The following is a 21966-nucleotide window of genomic DNA, read 5'->3' as shown; positions in this document are numbered from 1 at the left end:
ACCTCGAAGTAGGGAGTGAGAAACACTGCTGTGAAATAAACGAGTATGTTCTTGTAAAAAAAAATCTGTGCGTGTGTATTTAGATTCTTCTTACAATTACAAATTCCTTAGTATGAGTTGGTGGCTGCGGGCTAAGAAAGCTATTTCAATTTGGCCCGCTGTGTCTGAAAGGTTGAGGACCCCTGACTTGGCTTATTTGGAAGGCCGTCTTAAGAGAGTCATTAGGAGACCCTACCTCTCTCTCTCTGTGGCAAATTTACTTATTCCCGAAAATTTCAACCAGGTCTCATATTTGTGAGGGGCCCCTTCTTCTCTTGAGGGGAACGAGTAGGCCCATGCGTTAAGAGGACACTGCTTATTTGAACGACCCTTGAAGCTCCAGCCCTCGAGAAATGTACCTATTGCCCCTCCGTAGTTACGGCCCTAATAACTGAAGTGTGAGAAATGATATGCAGATGTATACTTAGCTTATTTTTCATTGTGATTTTGTTGTGAGTTAAGAAATATTATAAATCGATTCTTTGAGCACACAAATACAGTAAAAATTTAAAAATTTACAATTACAGAAGACAAGTGCATGAATCGTCCAAAACAATTAAAAATATTTTTTTCTCTCTAACAATACAAGTATCCTGTTAAGAATGTAAAGACATTCATGAAACATTTTCACAGCATTGAACCTTATTAACAAAAACGCGTAGAAGAGAAAGAGGGAACGGAGCAGCTCCCCATTGGTTGTATTGTGTAGGGTCGCCTCTCATTGATTGGTTCGTGGGAGGAGCCAATACGACGCATGCGCGGTATCGACTTCGGAAATTGCTGTAATATTTATTGTTATTTTTTTTAATATTTCATTTGGGACGCAGAGCACGTGTGTTGAAGATCGGGGGACCGGATCTGTATTTATCTTTGTTGTTATTTCGACATAATCAATTCTTATTCGGTCAGCAATTCTTTGGTTCTGAATACTTTAAAAATTTCGTAAAATTTATGAAAAATTTCTAGAATGTCGTGAATTTTTTATTGCCATAAGAGGATTTCAATCGATGCTGAATTCTTGTGATACGTATTTTTGAGGTGAGTGTTCATGCTGTAGCATCTGATGCGATACATTTTTACTGTAATCAATTTTTTTCCCCATTCATGGAAGGGTTCCATTATTTGAAGAAAAAACCTGATTTGGTAAGAGCGTTTGTTTTTAACACTAAATGGATCGTCGAGGGAGAAAAATTCTTATACGAAAGATGTGGAGAAAGAATTGTTGCTGAGGAGTTTTTAAAAAAATTTTTTTTTTCATAAAAACATAGTTATTACCGAGAGAGAGAGAAACATTATGTGTGAAAAAAAAAGATAATTGTTTTCTTTTAATATTTTACCGAAATGATTTTTTTTCTCGAAAAAATTGTTCAAACTATAATTGTTATTAGGAAGAAAAGAAGTTGAGACTGTTATTAAAAATAGTTTAAATCATCGCACAGAAAGACATAACTTGAAGCATCGTAATTGAAAAGCGTGGTTTAAAGAAATTGTTATCTGCAGCGTTAATCAAAATTTTTGTTCAAATTGCTATCAAAAAGAAGTTTTAGAGCAGCGGTTTCAAGTGGCCACTTGAGGAAGATAAAATAAAAAACCAGTAAATTTGAAGAAAAAATAAAAAACCAGTAAATTTGAAGAAAAAATAAATAAATATTTTTGAATAATAAAAATAAACCAGTAAATTTGATGAATTAATAAAAATTAGGCCTATGGGGCTCCACCATAGAAATTATACATATACCAAAAAGGGCTCCACGAGTCAAAAAAAGTTTGAGAACCGCTGTTTTAGAGCAATGTTTTTAACCTTTCAGCTTTCTTTTAACCCTCCAGTCCATGGCCTACTGTCGCCACAGTGGTGGTCGGCTGAAATTGGTTTTCTGTGGTTCCCAACTTCGAAGAGCGAATGCGATCCGATCTCCCCGTTAAAAAGTCTCGTCGGAGAGAGCAACAGGCCCACAAATGGTACAAATATTCAACCATTACACTTCACTTCTGAAATATAGATGGCAACACTGAAAATCAAACACAACTCTATGTACGCACTCGGACTGCTGGGTACTCACACTTCTGGCACAACTCAGTCGGTAGTAAATTGCGTATGGCGTTAGACCAGAGATGTGCTCTGTTTGAAGAAAAGAAAAAGCCCATAGCCCAAAAGAAAAAAAACACCTCGTTTCTAAGGCAACAATTTTAGAAAAGAATACAATTCTAGAGAAGGAAGTTTCAAAGCCCTGTCCTACCCCCCCCCCCCCACCCCTTATTGTCTCTTGGACTGTGACGTGCATTGTTCTTCCACAAATGTTTACTATATATATATATTTCAATTTCTTTTTTTTACCGCCCCCCCCCCCCATATAATTTGAAAAAGTGTTATGTTTGATCAGGTGGGGTGGATGAATTTGATGGGCTGGGGAGGGTATTGCTACTTTTCCAACAGATATCCTTTACGTTAGAGGTTCCGTAAGCAATAATAACGTGGGTATCTGTCTGGTAGTTCAAGTTTCAAAGCCCTTATTGTAGAAATAAATTCTGTTTGCAAGTTACTGTTGAAGGACTACTGTTTGAAAATGAGTTTTTCATTATAAAAAATTCTGTGTTTAAGCTTTTAATAAAGAACTATTGTTTGTAAGCTAATATTTGGGAAAACAATTCTTCAAGAGCAATTTTTTTATGGCAAAAGAAGTTTTTCAAAAAGAAACTTTTTTTGTAAGACGTTAATCCGTAAGTAAATTCTGTTTGTAAGGCAGTGTTGGGGGAATGGAATGTTGTTCGTGAGAAATTTGCTGACGAAAATACAGTCGAATCCCGTTTTAACTAATACCGTTATAGCGAAAATCTCGTTTTAACGAACACTTTTCTAATCCCCCAAATAAGTTTACATAGGAACAATGCTAGGTAACCTGGAATTCCTTCAAACGAAATTTCGTCGTAACGAAGTGATTCCTCCGGTCTCTTGGTGTTCGTTATAACGGGATTCGACTGTAGTTCTGTCCTTAAGCTTTCGATAGAGGAAGAAATTTTTAAATGCTGTTATATTGAAAGCGAAAATTTTTATTACTTTTTTTTTATTTTTAAGTGGTTTGTGAGAATAAGTAAAGAGTTATTGTTGAAGAAATTCTTCTCTTAAGGTCCTTGTGCAGATAAAGAGCTGTTGTTTGAGAGGCATTATCGAAGAAAGAAATTCTGTCCGTAAGCGCCATTGTAGAGTTAAGAACATTGTTTGAGAACCATTGCCGAAGAAAGAAATCATGTCCTTTAAGTATTGATAGACTAAGAAACACTTAGTTCTTGAGAAATTTGGTGTAGCCTAAAAGCCTCCTTTTTTTTTGAAGACTTTCTGTCGAAAGTCATTATTGAAAGAAAACATTCGATTGGAAGCCGTTACTGAAGATGACCAATGTTAAGGAACACTGTGTGGAAGAGTCCCGGATCGACAAGTTTAATTGTAATGGCATATCGGAAATTTTGGCGTAATTATGTTGAGGCAACCGGATAATACTCAGGAGCCACGAGCTATTTCTCGCATGAATGCTATAAACACACACAATGTGTGAAGACCTGCATGTTTCTTTTGTTGTTATAACATATGTTGTCGATAATATTTTCCCACGAAATACTGCTGCTTTAATCTGATTATTATTATCATTTTCAAGATTATCGATTGAAAGGCGGAGCTCGAAAAATTCACCACGCCGTCGGCAACCATTGCTCCTCGCATGGAGAACGTGGACCTGGTTAACCGCCAGTTCCTACACCTGGACTCCCCGTACAATTCACCGCCGTCGTTCGGGAGCCCGAGCCAGCATTCGGACCAAGAGAACCTGCGACACAGGAGGCGCCGGAGGAAGTGCCCCCAGCAGCAGGTCCAACAGAGACAGGCGGCGAACCTGCGCGAGAGGAGAAGGATGCAGTCCATTAACGACGCCTTCGAGGGGCTGAGAGCCCACATACCTACTCTACCTTACGAGAAGAGACTCTCTAAAGTGGATACGCTGAGGCTAGCCATAGGCTACATCGGATTCCTGAGCGAACTTGTGAACTCCGGTAGGCATCCCGCAGATCCATTGCAGAGTCAGGTTGCGGAGCAGCCGAAGAAAGTCATCATTCAGTGCCACAGAGGTGAGTCTCGTTCGTATTATGTAACACATACTACGTCAACGGAAAAATTTCACGCGGTGACTGGGACTCCCGAAATTATGGAAACCTTGGGTATTTCCTGCCCAGCTTACCCATGCAGAAAATAGTGTCCTTTAATGTACGAAATACATTACACATCGAAATGAATACATTAAGAAAGTGGTTCTCAAACTTTTCCCACCACCCGACTCCCTTTCCCAATTCATAATTTATCTGCGGCTCCCCAGAATAGTTTGGTAGATATTTTCAATAGCGAAAGAATTACTTCGAAGCGTAAATAGGAAAAAAAAGCAATATCTCCAACTCGCTGGGATGTTCCTAGGAGCCACGACGCATACTTTGTGAGACACTGCATTAAGCTAATCAGCGGCGTATTTGCAAGGGTCTTAGCGGGCTATAGCCCAGGGAGGCAAGTTCGAAGAGGCGGCAAGTTTTGGGAAATGAGTAGTCAAGAATATCAGAATAGGAGAAGGGTGGCGAAATTTTTATTGTTCACAGGCGATAAAACCATTAATTCACCTTGCCCAAAGAGCAAGAGTCTAGGCCAAATGACCAAACTAGGGACCTAGAGGGCAAAGAGACCAGGGAGCGGATTTCGGTCTGCAAAAGTGAGTTAGCAAGCAAAAACATAATTCGCTCGAATGTAACCGATACGCTTATTGGTTGTTTTTTTTTTCAAGTTTTGTGAAAGATCTTTTATCAAAATTTTACAGTGTCTAGGCCTTAGCAATGTTGGATATTTTTTACTTTGTGAATTTTATTTCCAATTCTCTCAATTTGGTGCGATTTTATAAATTTCTGAACACAAAATTTCAGCAATTCTCAAAAAATGACACCAACAGGGAATCAGCTATGTCAAGATTTTAAAAAAAGTATATTTTACTTATATAGCCAGGGCCGCAACTAGAGGGGAGCAGGTGGGTCTGGTGCCCCGCGCGCTGAACCAGAAGGGGACGCCGAATTCACCCTTTAACTGTTTCTTCTAAATCACAAGGGCCGCCAAAATGCCGGCTTGCCCTGGATGACAAAATATCTAGTTGCGGCCCTGTATATAGCTGTATTTTGTACTAAAATGAAACCTAAAGACAAGAGGCTGAAGAAATCGCAAAAAAAAAAAAAAAAATTTAGGTGCCAAAAATTTTTTTACCCGTAGGGAAAGGTCCAAAATAAAGCTTCTTTTGACTTTTTCACGGCATAGTGACCCTCTTTCGTGTTGGCAGAAATGCTGCTATAAATCCCAAACATTTTTGCTGCTCTCAGACTGCAATTTAGTAACTACAAAAAGAAAATTTTAGGAGCCAATATCAATATTTTTTGTCACCATGGTGACCTGGCGCATGGGATTTGTCCAGCCCTGCCTAAAGATATACTTTGCGAAGTACCAAAAAACTCGGAAAGGAATGACATAATGGGTAGTAATTTTGGTAAATAATCTATATATATAAAATTGATTTTCTGTGTGTCTGTGTGTGTGTATGTTCTCTATACAAATCTACAATTTTAGATCGATCGTCGCCAAATTTTGCATATATACCAAATGCGACCCGACTTGAACGATAGGCTACTTTAAAATTTCGTCAGACCAGGGCAAATGCCCCAAATGGGCAAAAAACTGTCCGGCAACAATGGTTTTTGGGCCTTAACAATCACTTTCCGAACGTTTACTTTGGTTACCGTGGTTCCCTGGCAATGCGTTTCAGACGTGTATATGTCTTTACAACGGTTTGTCACTTCTTTAATCCTGTTAGTACATGTATAATAGTTTATGCCTTTATAATGGTTTGCCACATTTTCAATATACTCTCAGTAATGAGGCTTTTTGAATAGACGTCATAATCATCATCAGCATCGCTTTGAGAGTCAGGAAAAGGGTGATCCTCATAGAAATCAGTGGTAAAATTGTCGATTTTACTGTAGAAATGCGGAAATTAGTGGGATTTTCCGCCCCATCAATAATTTTAAAAATTGTATTGAATTCTCGATTTTTGAAATATTCAGTTCGCTTAGAGATATACGAAGCCCAGGAGATTAAATATGAAGTAATTAGCCAAACCTATACTTTTGAGTTAGATATTCGAGCAATATCATTGATTTCATTTATATCTGCTCAAGTATGAAAATTAATGTCTCCATATTGTCTCTTTTGATATTTATTTGCATAAATTCATGTGGGTTAGGATATTTTAAAATTAGTTATCAGCCCGTGAAAAGTGCATCGAAAAAATTCCACAGCTTTAATGAAGGATTTTTGGAAGCTGGAACAGACAGATGGATAACTTGAAGTTCGGGGGGGGGGGGAGGATCGAAATACCTAGCGCCCCTTAAAAAAAGAAAAATATATATTCATTTTTACGTTTCTGTGTAAATCTAGATTTGTTTATTTCATGAATCGCGCAGGAAGTCGCCATATTGGTTAACTTGGACACGGTTTGTATGTCCCTCAAGAAAAAGAGAGGGAGATATCACGTGATCCAAAAAAGCCTCATTGAAGAAAACCCGGGCAGCGCCGGGTATTATAGCTAGTGGGTAATAAAATTGTTTTAATGGGTTTTTGATCATGTATTTGCTGTGCACGCCTATTCAAATATGCACGAGACGATTGAAGGTTAAAACTAAACTGTCCCAACCGAAAAGTTTATTTCAAAACCATTTTTTCATAAAAGCATAATTTTCCACCATTGTTCAGAAACGCGCATTGCTACCGAATAGGTATTCTCTTCAAAAATTAATTTCCCTAAAAGTAGTTTAGAAAAACGTTAGTATCTCGCGACGAAAAATATTTTTTTTTTCTTTTTCTAAAAGCATAGTTCGAAAAAGATTAGATTTTGATCGCATTCCCATGCTTTTCTATAATAAAGCAAATTTCATTGTTCCGATGCCAGTCGGCGAAACTTCTCTCCAGCGTGGCCAAACCCATGGCCCCCCACGAGGTGTGGGCTGACAACGCTCTAGTCCTGGGACCCGGGACGATTTTCACAATTTTTTTGCTTTTTCACGCTATAAATTCATTATAAAGGGAAGCGTGAAAGTGTGGTCGGGGGGGGGGGGGGCTCTGCTCTAGGATGTGAGGGCCATGGCCCAACCCCTAGGGGTAATGTGCTTATATCCCACATGGAACAGAGCCTGGGTCATGCACAACAACAGTCGGCGAAACTGAGTGACAATGAACATTTCTCGGCCGTTAAGACCGTTCAATCTTCCGTTTCTAAACCGATCACGATGGGTTCACCTAGCGGCCACGTTTCCATTCCTGCGAACGTACATGGGTTTTCAAACTTGGGAGAGCCTCAAATTCACATTTATAATGAAAAAAAGCACGGGTAATCGCTGCGTTCAGTTACAAACCCCACAAGTGTTTTACGTGAATACGGCAGTTCCGTATTTACAATGTCTTCAGCTCGGTATCTTGAGATTATAATTTTTTCCGAATATGCAGTCCAAAGTCACTAGTGAAAAGTTCGAATTATCAATTTCTATCTACATTATTTATCCTGGATCTATAAAATTACTACAAATCGCCACATAATAATAGACATTCACATGGGATAATTATTATTAAAGTTTTATAATCAGTTACGAAACTGTTTCCCAAATTATAATAATTTGTAATAATATATAATTGATCTTAGCTGCTACATTATTCCAGTGTATTTTGAAAAAATCCCCATCGCTACAGAATTTCTTGACCATGCTCAAAGCCTGATTTACAGAAACAGTTCATGATCATCCATTATGAAACTGTTTCCCAAATTTTGCTCATCATTCCTATGCTACCAAGGAAATATACCTTAATTAACGTGTGTTACAATCTGATACCTTTCCATATTCCTAATGACGACGAAAAAGATTCTGAATGGTATACCTTGATCTATAGGTTGAAAAGCCATAATATCGGTATTAAGTGGTACACAGTCTCGATGCACTCCAGCTGAAAAATGTTAAAATCGACATTAAATTACCAAAAAAAGAGTCCAGAAAAACAGAATTTTCAAACTTTTATTAGTTTGAAAAAATTTGTCGTTTAGCAACTTGATCAAGAAAAGCAAAGTCTGGCTTCTTGTAGAACTTTTCCCAACTAAATTTGCTCGTACACAAATTGATTTTTTTTCCTCTAGCTTCTCGAATTATCCAAAAATTCAGAAAAAGTTCGAATTAAACAAGAAACTTTAACACTAAATTAGATAGAAAACTCAAGGGGGACTTCGTAAAGGTCCGAATTATCCAAATTTCAAATTAACCAAGTTCTACTGTATTTATTTGCACAGTGAATCCTCGATATAACGACTTTCTGCGAACCAAGAAAGAATATCATTGTATAGGGATTGTCTTTACTTCGAGAGGCAATATTATGATCACGTGCTAGCAAATTTAAGTTGCTGTTGGCATCTTTTCTAAATCGACGTTTAGTACCACCAAAAAAAAAAATGTGCTTTTGAGTATTTATTGGCCACAAAAAAAAATTGGATTAGTTGATACACAAAATTCAGTTGGATGCTTCGCCCCTGCAAAGAGGCTTATCGCGATACACCTTAGTGTAGTGCACATAAAGTAGCGATACCGAAAACTTCAACACTTTCGGTGATACGAAGGTTTCAGCAACTGGCTGATGCGAAGATAAATTCAGATAATATCAATACTATTAGACGTCCTAAGGATAATTAAAACATATGACGAGTTTAAAAATATATTGAAGGATATTTCGAGTGAAATATAAAAAAATATCGTAGTAGCGGTTTCAAAATCTGCTCGAAAAATATCGTTATGGAGGAGTTTATCGTAATAAAAGATATCGTTGTATCTACAGGCAGTTCAACATGATACTATAGGAGATTCCAAACAATGTTTGAAAGATAATATCGTTTTATCTAGTATCGTTGCAGCGAGGTTTCACTGTATTCTACGCTATTTAATTACTCTGGTGACATTGATCTGATGATTAAACATGAAATTCCCCCCCCCCCCAATTTCAATCTATTTGCATTCTCAAATAAAATTAAGAGATTCTGCAGTAGCTTGAGGTCATGCTGATTCATTCAAAACTACTGCAACAGAACTAAACTGAACGGAGTATCACAGGAGATTGGTCCCAACAAGATCTATCGGCAGATTTTTGTCGATAGATTCAGATATTGCGTGGAGCACATCGCTGTATATACTCAACAAGCAGGAGCGACTCGAGCTTACCTGCCGCCTGGGTGCGAAGCTTCATATGCCGCCCCTAAAGGTGACCCTGGCGGGAGGCTGATAGGGCTTCAGTCCGGGGGGGGGGGGGAAACAAGATTGATTTTTCAGAAAAAAAGCCGCACACCATTGCTTACTGTGTAAAATTCCAGAATTATTTTACCGTTTTCAATAATGCGTTGACATAATCCCAAATAGCACTTATTGAGGAGTCATCACTTATCCAGTAAAGATGATGTATATACGATGAGGTTATTTTTATTAAGAAATTTATTTCAAAGGCGGCTCTAGAGCTTTGCGATCCATTGCGCCCGCTCGGGGCGCTTCTCAAGAACGGCGCTAAATTCGAGGTGAATGGGGGAAAAAGTTCCATTGGCCAAAAAAAAAATCAAAGAAAATTATTTCTGTCCGCTCTGGAGGGGCACCGAATCGGAGATGAAAGAGTAAATAATTTTTTTTAGAAACTGTTGGGATAAGTTGTGAGGGAGAGGCATGACCCCCACAAGGGTAGGGGGATCATTCAAGTATTACGTCAGCATCGGTGGGGGAGGGGAAAGGGGTGTTTCCGATTTGCTGACTTTTGATGACAGGGGGGGGGGGTTTGGATGATGCTTACGTCATCAACCACCCCTTTATGAAAATATGAAATGTTCTTAATGGCATCTTACTCGGTGCGCCAAAAACGAGAAATATTTTTCGCTAGTTTGTGGGCACCTGAACTAACATTCTCCCTAAAGATAAATCCCTTACAGAGCCACTTCAGCGATCTCTAAATATTTCACGGATCCTTCAAGTGCTCAGGAAATGTTTCCGGGTCGCTTATAAGTGAACTTAATCACTTAAATAATCTGGGAATGTTCCGCGGGTAAGTTGAGCGATGTAGAACCGCGGGGAGGGGGGGGGGGAGACGCTTAAGTGCTCTAAAATTGTCACACAAGGGATCTCTAAATGTGCCACAGATCGTTTAAGTGTTCTGGAACTGTGTCGCGGGTTACTTAAGTGATCTTTGAATGCGCCACGGGCCACTTAAATGCTCTGGAATTGTGCCACGGGTCATTTAATCGATCTGTAAAAATGTGCCGCTTAGTTCATTTTCAAAAATAGGATTTGAGGGGGCAAGCCACATCAGATAACCTTCAGGGCCACATTTGGTCCGCGGGTCAAGGGTTTACCACGTGTCTTAAAGGGTGGGTCGCAATGAATTTCTTAAAGAGAAATTTTGTGTTCTTACCCTTCAAATAGCGTTGAAATTAACATAAATCGATTATAATAACATATAAAGGTATTTTCTTTCGAAATTTTAATTTTTTTTGTTTTTTACATTTTAAAAAAAAAATTCGCCTGGGGGGGGGGGCGCAGGAGCCCCCATGTGCGATCATCTGCCTTCAAATGACGAATTTTACGAGCATTTTTGAAATTTTTTTTGTGTTCATTTGAAAGTGCAGTTTTTCTAGAGAATCTAACACTTTCATTTTCATATCTACAATAACTAGAGGCGAAGTTATTGTCAATTAAATAATTCGAATTTAAAGCTGTTAGTCTGATAATGAAATCTTTGAATGCGTTTTCAGATTTGAGTTTTTTGCTTTTTATACAAATACCCTAATACAAATACAACGCCACAACAGGCAAATTGCCCAACGAGGTGGCTGACTTAAGAACATCATGGATCCCCGAGACATTTTTTGGAGGCCCTACCTACTACTGCTACACCACACATGCACCCCCCCCCCCGCGAAACCCCCCAATGAACCCCCAACGAATCGGTACATGCGGGAATGTGCGTGTACGTGTAGTGCAACCTGACGTAAAGTTTGTTTCTGTGTAATGCTTGTTATGTGTAGTGCTGTCCCCAGTTTTTCTAACTATGCGTGAAGTGTTATGATTGAACGATTTATCGTTGTAGGACTGTTGCTCTCTGTGGCGAGACTTTTTAACGGGGAGATCGGCTCGCATTTGCGCCTTGAAGTTGGGAACCACAGAAAACCAACTTCAGCCGACCACTTTTTTTTAAATATTCTATAAAACAAAATACTGTTGAATATCTTCACGAAAAACTTGATTTTCCGCGATATAAACAATTTTCAAAATATCTGTATGTGATATAACTCCACTGTAAGTAATAAATATTAAAATATGAATATTTTATTACATTGATATTAAAAAATATATTTATCTCCACTGTACTTTGAACAGCTCTGGCTGTGCAATGACCTAAAAACTAAGCGATATGTTTGAAGCCAATTCAGAAGAGGTGCCAAAAATAGCATAAAGTTGACAGCGCCTGATGATAATATGCTACCTCTCGATATAACGATAACCTCTCTAAAACAATATTTTTTCTTGGTTAGAAGAATATTGTTATACCGAGGTTTCACTGTAAATAATTACATACTACGTTTATAGGTTTAAATTCAACGAGAAAAAATCAAAGCCACTCTTTTGATTTTGGTCGCTCGCCCGCGTGCTTTCAGACTCTCTAGGTCACTCTTTTCGTACCTCGCTTTCTGGGTAACTCACTCTTTTGATCCACTCACTTGCGTAGACACTTTTTTAGGGCACTTTTTTGGTCATGTTTACACTCTAGGTCACTCACATGATTGCACATTATCTTTTCTTTTTTCGCTCACTGACCTAGTCCCTCGCTCTCAAGGTCACTTCCTCAGCAAAAAGTACGGAAGTAGCTATGAAGTCGTGCGAGAATCGTGCTTTCCTCTCACCGCGAGGACTCCGTTGACGGTTTGGTGAAGTTTGTTGAACTTCAGCTGAAGTTGGTTTCTGCGGTTTTCCTACTTCAAAGCGCGAATACGATCTGGTCTCCCATTCTACAAAGTCTCTAAGTAGAGAGCAGACAGACCTTCAACACGATACTTACACAACATGAAAATTCAGAGATTTGCCATTTTTTCTTCAAAATTTGGAAGACAGATACCAGTACAGTAAAAAAAAAGCCTACTTTGACAACATCAGTTGCTGCTGCCTAAAACTACCGCAACTTCAGCGGCGGTTTTAGGTGGAAACAAAGAACACCGTTATAAAATTATTGAATTTTAAAGTTGTGGGGGATGGCCGATCTCTAGTTGCGGCCTGGACGACATAAATACGTTAGGGCCAGAAGGTCAATTTTCAACACCCCCCTCCCATAAAATTCAAAATGTATTGTTTTTATAATTTGCATTTCATAAAGAATTGAATAAATTACAGTTTCACTTGTCATTCATGCAATGTTCGCAAATGAAAATGATCTCGTGGACCCCTTACAAAGTACTCACTAGGGCCGTAAATAGGATGGAGCAATCGAGGTCCTGCCCGGGCCCCGAGCCAAATGAAGCCCCACAAAAAATGTACACTTATTTTTAAAAATGTTTTCCTTTTTAAAGCCCCCAAGAAAATGCCTGCCCCGGAACCCCGAGAAGGCACGCTACGGCCCTGGCCCTCACGGACCCCGAGGGTCCACGGACCACAGATTGTAAAAACACTCTTGAAAACACTTTTCAGAATGACCGAAACTTAAGTCTGATGAGGCAATTTACTATGGTTATACCCAGAAGAAGTGAGTTGCATTGGTTTGATGCCCAACGACTACTACAAAACCATACATGCACCTCGTCCATATTCCTCTGCGGAACTTCTAACGAATTGGTACGTGTTGGAATGTGTGTGTATGCGTAGTCGGTGAAGTTTGTTTTGGTGTAATGCTTGTTGTGTGTAGTGCTTCCATCTGCCATCAATTTTTCTGAGTGAAGTGTAATGGTTGAATAATTATGTTCAGTTCTGCCATCATTTTCTCTAACTATGACTGAAGTGTGAAGATTGAATAATTGTATCATTGTAGGCCTGTTGCTCTCTGGGGCGAGACTTTTTATAGGGGAGATCGACCCCGCATTTGCGCCTCGAAAAGTTGGGAACCACAGATAACTAACTTCAGCCGACCACCACTGCGGTGACGGTGGGGTTCGAACCCGGGTTCTCGCGATGCGAGTCCTTCACTATCACCACTCGACCACCACAGCGGCGATGCCCAAGGGTTGGAGCACCTCAAACATCCCCTTTATAACATTACATAAATACAAACACAGGCCACAACAGGCAAAATGCCCAGCAACAATATGGATGTCAAAATTAATCAAAATACAGCAATCCAATGTAAAAGCATATATCACGAAAGAAAAAGCTAACAATGAATACTATATAGCAGCGGCTCTCAACCAGTGCTTCACTCGAGGAAAATAAAAGAAAAAAAAAACAGTAAATTTGAAAATAAAAATAATTAGAAATGTTAAATAATAAAAACAAATCAATAACTTTGAATAAATTAAAATAGGCCTACGTGGCTCCACCACTGAAACTATAGACCAGAAAGGGCTCCACGAGTCAAAAAAGGAGAACCGCTGATATATAGGGTGATAACTATATCGACCGCCCAATAATTACACACGGAATTCCTTGTGAAAAACTAATATAGAAAAATGTTTTTCGTTTTAGGATCGGATGAATATTAAAGGAGTTGTAACGTTTTGAATTTTTGTGTGTCATTTTTCTAACGGCCAGTTACACGCCAAACACCCAACGAAATAAAAAATTTCTGCCAGTAGCAGGTTGCCTTGCTCACGATTGCGAAATCACGAAATTTTTAATGTGGGACTCTGTGAAAACAATTCCAGTAGAACCATCTTTTTCCTCGAAATGAGGATTAATTGACTTACACCACTCTGACTTTAACCCCCTCATATCGTCACCTTATAATGAAAACCTCGTTACATAATTTTTTTAATGGTTTTTTGACAGTTTTAAATTGAGAACATACGTCACCTATTAGAGCTTTTGGAGGGGGAAAAATCGGCAATGATCTGCTCACTATAGAGAAAAAAAAATTAACCCCTTTTATGTATTATTCAATGGGATGTTCCCATTCATTTTTTGCTCTTCCTGTAAAGTTTGAAATTTTTGATGTACAAGGTTTTCATTATAAGGTGACAATATGTTCCACCCCTAGAAACAGTGATGCAGTGCATGGAAATTACAATCACCACTGAGCAATATTTCACACTAATATTATATAATGTGAGAAATTGAAAAAGATGACTATTAAAAAAATATCTATTCGATTCCTCATTCAGTAACCAACATACCTATGTAACACACCAATAAAATAAACTAATTAAATGTGTGCATTTCAGGAGCACCAGCTGGTTACGTACCACTAGCAGGTCACTCCCTTTCCTGGTCTAGCGAGAAGCGAGGCATGCAGAATGGAAATGTGATGGTAGCCAAGGTCTGGACGCCAGAGGATCCACGAAGGCATAAATCTGAGAATTCATCATCATTAGGTCCATAATAAGCCCAGATAATGATAGTTACATGTAAATTGATGTGCAAACTCTCTTCATTCATGAGACTCCTCTTTCATGCTTTCGAAATGCTGCTTCATGAAAGACAAGAGAGAGGAACTACTATGCAAGATTTAATTTTTTTTTATAAACACAGGAACTTTTACAAAAAGAGCACATGTAAATATGTAAAGTTTTAATTGTTTTAACATATGCATTTGAAACATGTAAATTTGTGCTTTTTTTTGTATGGTCAGACATCTGTATAATGTCTATCACAAAATGTCGGTTTTTAATGTCCCTACAACAGTAATTAGCAAATTAAGCTCATTCATTATTAAATCAAACTGCTTATGAAATAATTTTATACTTAGGGAGGATGTTACCTAGGTCTGACTGAGATTTTTAAATTAGTAATGGGATTCTTCCTAATACAGTACAACACACACCTAATTATTTAATATCAAAAGAAATTATTTGGTCAGGGCTATAAGCAGTGCAATCGAAACTAAATCAGATACTTACTACAGTGGATCCCATTTATAACATTCCCACTTGGAACAAGCAACATCAAAGATGTGAGGGTGACCTAATTATATATGAATGTATATGTCATAATCATCGTGCCCCCCCCCCCCTTCTGACCTTCCAATCTATCCAGAGCCGGTTCTGGACTTTTTAAGTGTAGGAAATAGTAATTTGGTAATAAAAAATTGCCCTTACCCTTCATTTGGCGCCCTAAAAAATTGCCCCCCTAAGTGGGTGCCTTCTGCGGCTGCGTAGTTCACAGGATTCAAAATCTGGCTCCGAGTCCATCTTAATTTATGATCATCAGACAAAATAGATTTACCTGTGATTAGCATTACTACCCCTATATGGGACCAGCATTACACCGGATGGTTTTATGATTGGGTTGTGGGGTGTGTGGACAATGCATTGCCTGTGATTAGCGGGCTGTTATTTTTTAAATTTTCGGGACTGTTGTCTCTATTAAGAGAGGTTTTTGACATTCACAGTGACTACAGACCCATTTTCTTCCAATTTATTAAAGATTCAACAGCATATAATTTTATTAATTTTTCTTTGCTCAAAACTAGTAACTGTTCAGAGAACAGAATAAAAGTGCTGAAATCTCAGCAACTTTCAACAGCAAGTTCAATATACCCAGTGAAAAGTGCAATAAACATTAACTTTGATTTGATTCATTGTGCATAAAAATCATGCTGAAAGAAAGAGTTGTAACTTTCAGCAATAATATTTAAATTTTGATCTTCACTGAATGAAACTGATTCAAAATTTGAATGTTAATTTTGTCTGTTAACTATACCGATTTCAGACTACGGTTTTAGCCAGTGATTCTCTCAAACTTTTATCACCAGAGGCTTCTCTCTGTGCTCTAGTCAACGTTAACAGCTTCTCAGAATAGTTTAACAATAAATCCATTTCAAGCACAGAACAGGTAAGCATGGATATCATCAGCTCACAGCATAGCATTCAGAGGATGGTAGTGCTGAGAACTCGTAGCAATGCGATCTTTCGTTAAGAGAGAGAAAAAGTAACTCATAGAAACATTGATGACATTCAAATATACCATCACACATGAAATAGGAATGATAAACAACTTGCAATAATATTGAGAGATTCCTGCTAGATTAAAAAATAATAATTGAGTTCGTTATCATGTACAGCTTGTCTTTTTTTCTAATGTTTCTAAGTGTAAATGTGTACTTCTATAAAAGGTATATGTATAGTTTGTGATACTATTATGGATGTAGCTACATTCACTTAACAGCGGCTAGGATGAGTGGTATTCTAGTCAAAAGAAATGTACATAATTAATATATATGTGTGAATAAAAATATCTTTTTTGTAAATAAAGGTTAAACTAAATAATCATATCATCAGAACATATTTTCATTTATGATAATATAAGACTTTTACTGTAACACCCAGGCTTACACAACCTTGCATTCATGTCCTCCCTATCCTATAAATGTTTTTTCGATTAAGCATGTTTTTCTCAGAATGAAAATGTTTACCTGCTAAAGTTGCATCAAAAAGACAAATTTCATAAAGCTGGATCCACACCCACAGTGAATTGCAGCTTTTAAGAACAAAAAAACAGATTTTGGGGTGTGGCTAGCACAATGTGTGATATTTCAATGGTTGATTTTGGGTAACCACCTCCAAAACTGGTTTTGCATAGATCAGATTCAAATAAAGTGTGGCAGTGTAAACCCAACATTAGAATGAAGAAAATTTGCAAATTTACTTCCCTTCTTTTCCTGGGAAAACAGAAGTATTACCATTGGATAAGTAAGCTTCAGTGAGAAACATCTGTAAAATTCTTTTGGGCTTTCAGTAGAACAAAAAACTTATTTTTTAAAAAAACTTTTATGCAGTAAAAAACATACATAATATTAACATAAATTAAAACACACAGTATTCATTCATTTTTACAAACTTGTACAGACTTGATAATTAGTTCGTAAAATGGAAAGTTCAAAATGGAGGAGACGAAAAAAAAATATGGTAAATAAAAAATGAGTATCATTCATTCATCTTTTTGATAATTTGCATAAAAAAATCACTTATTTTTGTTTGCTTCACTGCAACATCTAATCATAATGCATTAAAATGAATTACATTGTCAATGCATCTTCAATTCATGGTCACCCCGCCAACAATGCAGCCCTCCTTTCTGGCAGGCGTTTGCAAAGCACCTATACATTGCTGATACCAAATCAGTGAACTCACTTCTATTTCCTTTTAAGACAAATCCGTGTGACAAAAATTTCTTAAAGGCAACTTTGACACCAAGTAGGCCTATACACACAGTTTTCAATAAATAATTTGCTCTGCTACAATTTCATAAAGAACTGACAGTGACACCTCGAAAAATTTCAGCAAATGAAAACATATAGTGCACAGACTGATCTCTCAAATTTTCTCCACAACTGAATGCACAAAATCATTAGCCACTAACTATGATAGTCGCTGCTTTATTCTTCATTAACAACATTCAACTTTCATTCATCTCTTTCAACTCTTTCCATGAATACCAATGATGATTTTCTGGTGAATGTTTCCTCGCTTTCAGGAAACGATTCTACTCATGTGGTGGGGGGATTCAGGGATGGAAAATGAAAATTTGATTTTTGTAGCAGGAAAAATTATTTTTGCAGCAGCATTCATCAGTTTTGTAGCACTTTAAAAATTTTGGCAGTAAATAAAATACATAGTTTTTATATACATATATGCAGTAGCGTATAGAGGATTACTTTTTACTTTAAAAAATAGTGTTATCTTTGCTCAAGAAAAGGGGGCGCCCCTGCCCAAGGGGTACAAAATACATAGAGAATTCCTCTGGAAGAAATAATTTAATTATTTATTTATTTTTAATTCAAAAAAATTTTGAGAGACTTCTTAATATTTATATTTTTATATTCTCTACAATATCAACAAATGAGAGGCTTTTAACACATGGTATTTCAGATTTCAAAAATAATTTGAAAATGAGTGTTTTTAGATATTTACCTTATAGACTTGGTAATCACTAATTTAAAAAAAAACACTGCAGGAGAGACTTGAAAGCCTCATTAGAAAAGCAATAATTTTTTTTTGTTTTTGCCACTGATGAAGTCTAAGTTGGGCTTCTGTTTTCTTCAGTTTCAAGCATTTTTAATTGTTTGTTCTTGCTTCTTTTACTAGAATTTGCCCATAGTGTTTCTTTTTGAGTTCGCTCTTGATTATTAACTCAGTTTGATACAACATACATTGAGATAACTTCTGTTGCTAGGTCATTCTTAGAATATTTATTAGAAATTCTAAGAAATTTAATAGTGATTAAAACTATAGACTTAAATTATTTTTATCCTAAACTATAGAAATAAAAACTACAGAACAATGATTAAACTATTAGAAATTTAATAGAATGGTTCTATTTTCACAAAAAATTCAATCCGAGTACATCTATTTTCGCTCCCTATTTTTCATTTATTTTGTGACCTTTTTCTCATTTTATTACTTTTCCGGGATTTTGTCACTTTTCCATGATTGTAGACACCCTAAATTTACAAACAGCTTTTGTGTCACAACTTTTGATGGTGAAGACGAATTCGTCATTGCTATTTTTCCAGTGCGATAATACGTTGTTTCGCAAACTTTTCCATTCTGTTAAAGTGTTAAAGGATACACAATGTTTCATCAAGTACAGCCAGTCAGGGAAATTGGTGCAATTTAAAAAATAATTAACATAAGGAACACATATAAATCAAAGAGGCCAACTTTAAAAAAAAAAAAAAAAATAGCTGGAAACAGCAATCGAAAGTTTTTTCTGTTGTTCTGCGGATTAGTGGCAATTTGCATAGTTTGACAATTTTATACATTGTTGGAAACCTGGGGGGGGGGGGTGGAGGGGGGGGGGCTCAAGCTAATTTCCATTTGTGGCCCAAAGAAACAAAATTGCAGGGAGAACAAATGATGTTACAGAAAAGTCTGCTTCTATTGTAAACCAACTTCAAAGTTTCTTAAGGGAAAATTTTGTTTTTATCGCAAGATGATGCAGAATTGAAGAGTTTCGGCAGTTTTGTAGCAAACAGCCGGAGCTTGTAGCAGATTTTCCACCCCAGGGAGATCTAATTTTCTAAGACAATATAAACACTCACCAAGAAGAATACGAACATTAACTGACAGCTCACTAATGGATCAATAAATACTGCACTCATGTGCACCCTTGCAATATTAGTATTAAAATTATTATATTTGCAAAAAGGTACAAATATAATCATTCAAAAGGTTATGAATGACCTATCACTAACTACACATGACCATTTTTTCCATGCCACCATCACTTTGTGCACATAGGAGCTAATAAGATTAATTTATTTCACACCAACTCCGGTCATATATTGCCATATGGCAATTTCCAACCAATAGAGATGGGTTGAAAATGAAGGCACCATCTATTGGTGGTTGCCCCAGCACTCAGTAGGTCAGTGGGTAAAGGACTTGTTCCTGATGTTCTTGCTTGGATTCAAATCCGTGGGCCTTGATGGTAACCATCATTAGTGGAAGACAAGCATCTTACCACAGCACCACTTGGGCGAGCTAAGAAGACTAAGATCCATAGTTTAAACTTTGAATCATTATTCCTGCTCATCGGTATTCGAATTCAGACCCGTTGAACTGGAGGTTGGTGTGATTGTCAGGTGGTCATTTCAAACTTCTATAAAACTTTTTAGACACAAATGAAATAGAACTAAGTCAAATGCCTCAAGTCTATATGAAAACATTTGAAAAATCCATTGACATTGAATGTAATATAAATTGAATCAAGTTGTGTATAAGAATTAGTTTTATATTATAAGTCTTTGTCTTAAAGCCGCAACACACATTCAGGTTTACCTGCACAGGCAAACCTAAACATTTGCAGTGGCCTTAACTGATTTACTTGCAAGCTTTTGGCAAAAACTTTTGACAATGTACAGTTGAAGTATCAGACATCAATCTCCAAAATATTACCGTTAATATATATCAAGGCTCCCACTTAAAAAAATTAGAAAAAGCAGGATAGGGGAGGGTACCACCTATATCGTTTGTTTTTACAAACCTGTGTGGACTTGTTAATTTTAACATTCTTTTACCATTTCAATGATTTTTTTTTTTTTATAAAAAATCACTTTTTTTTGTTTTGTTTCATTGTAACATTTTGGTAAATATAAGATTCCATAGAAAATAGATGTAACATAACATTTCATGCGAATCTTGCTTCTCTAAAAAAATTTCAGTATGGTGGAATGCTGCTGGAACCATTTGCCATAGAAACGATCTTTTGCTGATCTTTGATTAGAGATTATTACCCCCTCTCCCAACTGATAACATAATCATAGCATGATGAATTTTTTGCATGAGGATTTTTTTTTTTTTTAGTTTCAAATTATTTTTTTTTTTGACCAGGCTACAAAAACAATTTTTGGTCAAAACAATGTACTAACTAACAACCACAGATAATTCTTTTCTGTCTCTCCTCACAATATAAACTACATTCTTGTTTGGAGTCTTCCACAGTCCAGTCTGTCAACTCTCTTCAAAACTTCACAGCCAATTATGAAGACATGCAAGTTTTTTAAGAATGATGCTCTTTCAAGACAACTTCCAAAAGCACAATGCGAAATGTGTGAATTACAAGGTCAGATGTAAATAAGTCAAGGTGAACCAGATGGTTTTAATGCGTTTTCCATCCTTTTTTTTTAAAGGGATTTGTTTACATTTTACTGTTTAATGCCAGAGTAATAATTTTTCACAAATAAATCATTTTCATTTCTAGCTCTTTGCTGAGCATTGTAAGTATTGTTTATGCCTCTGCACATGCCCTAAAAATACAGAAGACAACTGAATGCTATTGAGTAGCATCAAAATCACCAAACCTAGAATAGACCTATGTATCCAATCCATCCTATGTCTCTTTGCTATGCAAACTGTTGTTTCACCTATACACAAAATGTGGACCATAAATGTGGAATAATGGATGTCAGTTACTGTCCAACACCATGAAAAAAGTAGTAAATACAAACTTTTTTTCCCATCTAAACAGAATATTTTAATGACTGCTCCACTTGTTGAACACTAAAACTAAGCAAAAGAAAACCAAATCGACCACATACAGTTCCCAAATAACCTGAAAAATTATTTCTGCTTTCGCAAATCATTAATTGAAATATACAACATTCGTGACATTTGGCAATATATCAATGATTCCCTCCTCAATTAAAATCAATTACACAAATTTTGTTGATAGGATTCTAGGAATTACACAAATTTTGTTGATAGAAACTGGAAAGTAGGACAAAAATAGGAAATTTTACAATGCATATATGAAATGAAGGGGGGAGGGGAATATGACAGGAGCAGGTTTTCCATTTGTTTCCCTTCTGCAGTGACCCTTCACCTATGTATATGTAACACTATATTTTATTTACTCATCAAACAGTAACAAGGGAGAAAAGAAAAATACAATGAGACAAAAAAACCAATTTACTGGGTTGCCAGTGTCTCTTTCAAGAAACTTCATTGAAAGAGGGAACTCAAATATATTTCTTCCATCTACTCAGGGTCGAGATATCTCGCCCCTGTATTAAGGGGATTAAAGCCACTCCACCCCCAAAGTGAATGAAATATATTACATGTACAATAAATCCTGGACACATCTTAAAATTTAATAAAAACTCAACAAATCAACAGAAGAAAATGTGTGGCTCACACTAGAATACTTATCTGAGGC

General features: G+C 36.9%; 1 protein-coding gene across 1 annotated transcript; it reads left to right on the top strand.

The window, feature by feature from the left end:
• The first annotated feature begins 848 nt into the window (after positions 1-848).
• On the top strand, positions 849-16582 carry LOC149067086 (pancreas transcription factor 1 subunit alpha-like). Its single transcript, XM_089252989.1, has 3 exons — positions 849-1077; positions 3690-4155; positions 14535-16582. The coding sequence occupies exons 2-3, from the start codon at positions 3753-3755 to the stop codon at positions 14690-14692; spliced, it is 561 nt and encodes a 186-aa protein (XP_089109115.1). The 5' UTR covers positions 849-1077; positions 3690-3752; the 3' UTR covers positions 14693-16582.
• The last annotated feature ends 5384 nt before the right edge of the window (positions 16583-21966 follow it).

The sequence above is a fragment of the Pholcus phalangioides genome, unplaced genomic scaffold (genome assembly GCF_987345545.1).
Source record: "Pholcus phalangioides strain wild (caught in Gottingen) unplaced genomic scaffold, Ppha-v1.0 ptg000031l_1, whole genome shotgun sequence".
Classification (NCBI taxonomy): domain Eukaryota; kingdom Metazoa; phylum Arthropoda; class Arachnida; order Araneae; family Pholcidae; genus Pholcus; species Pholcus phalangioides.
Note: the sequence above shows the minus strand (reverse complement) of the source record. Positions and strands in the feature narration are given on the sequence as shown.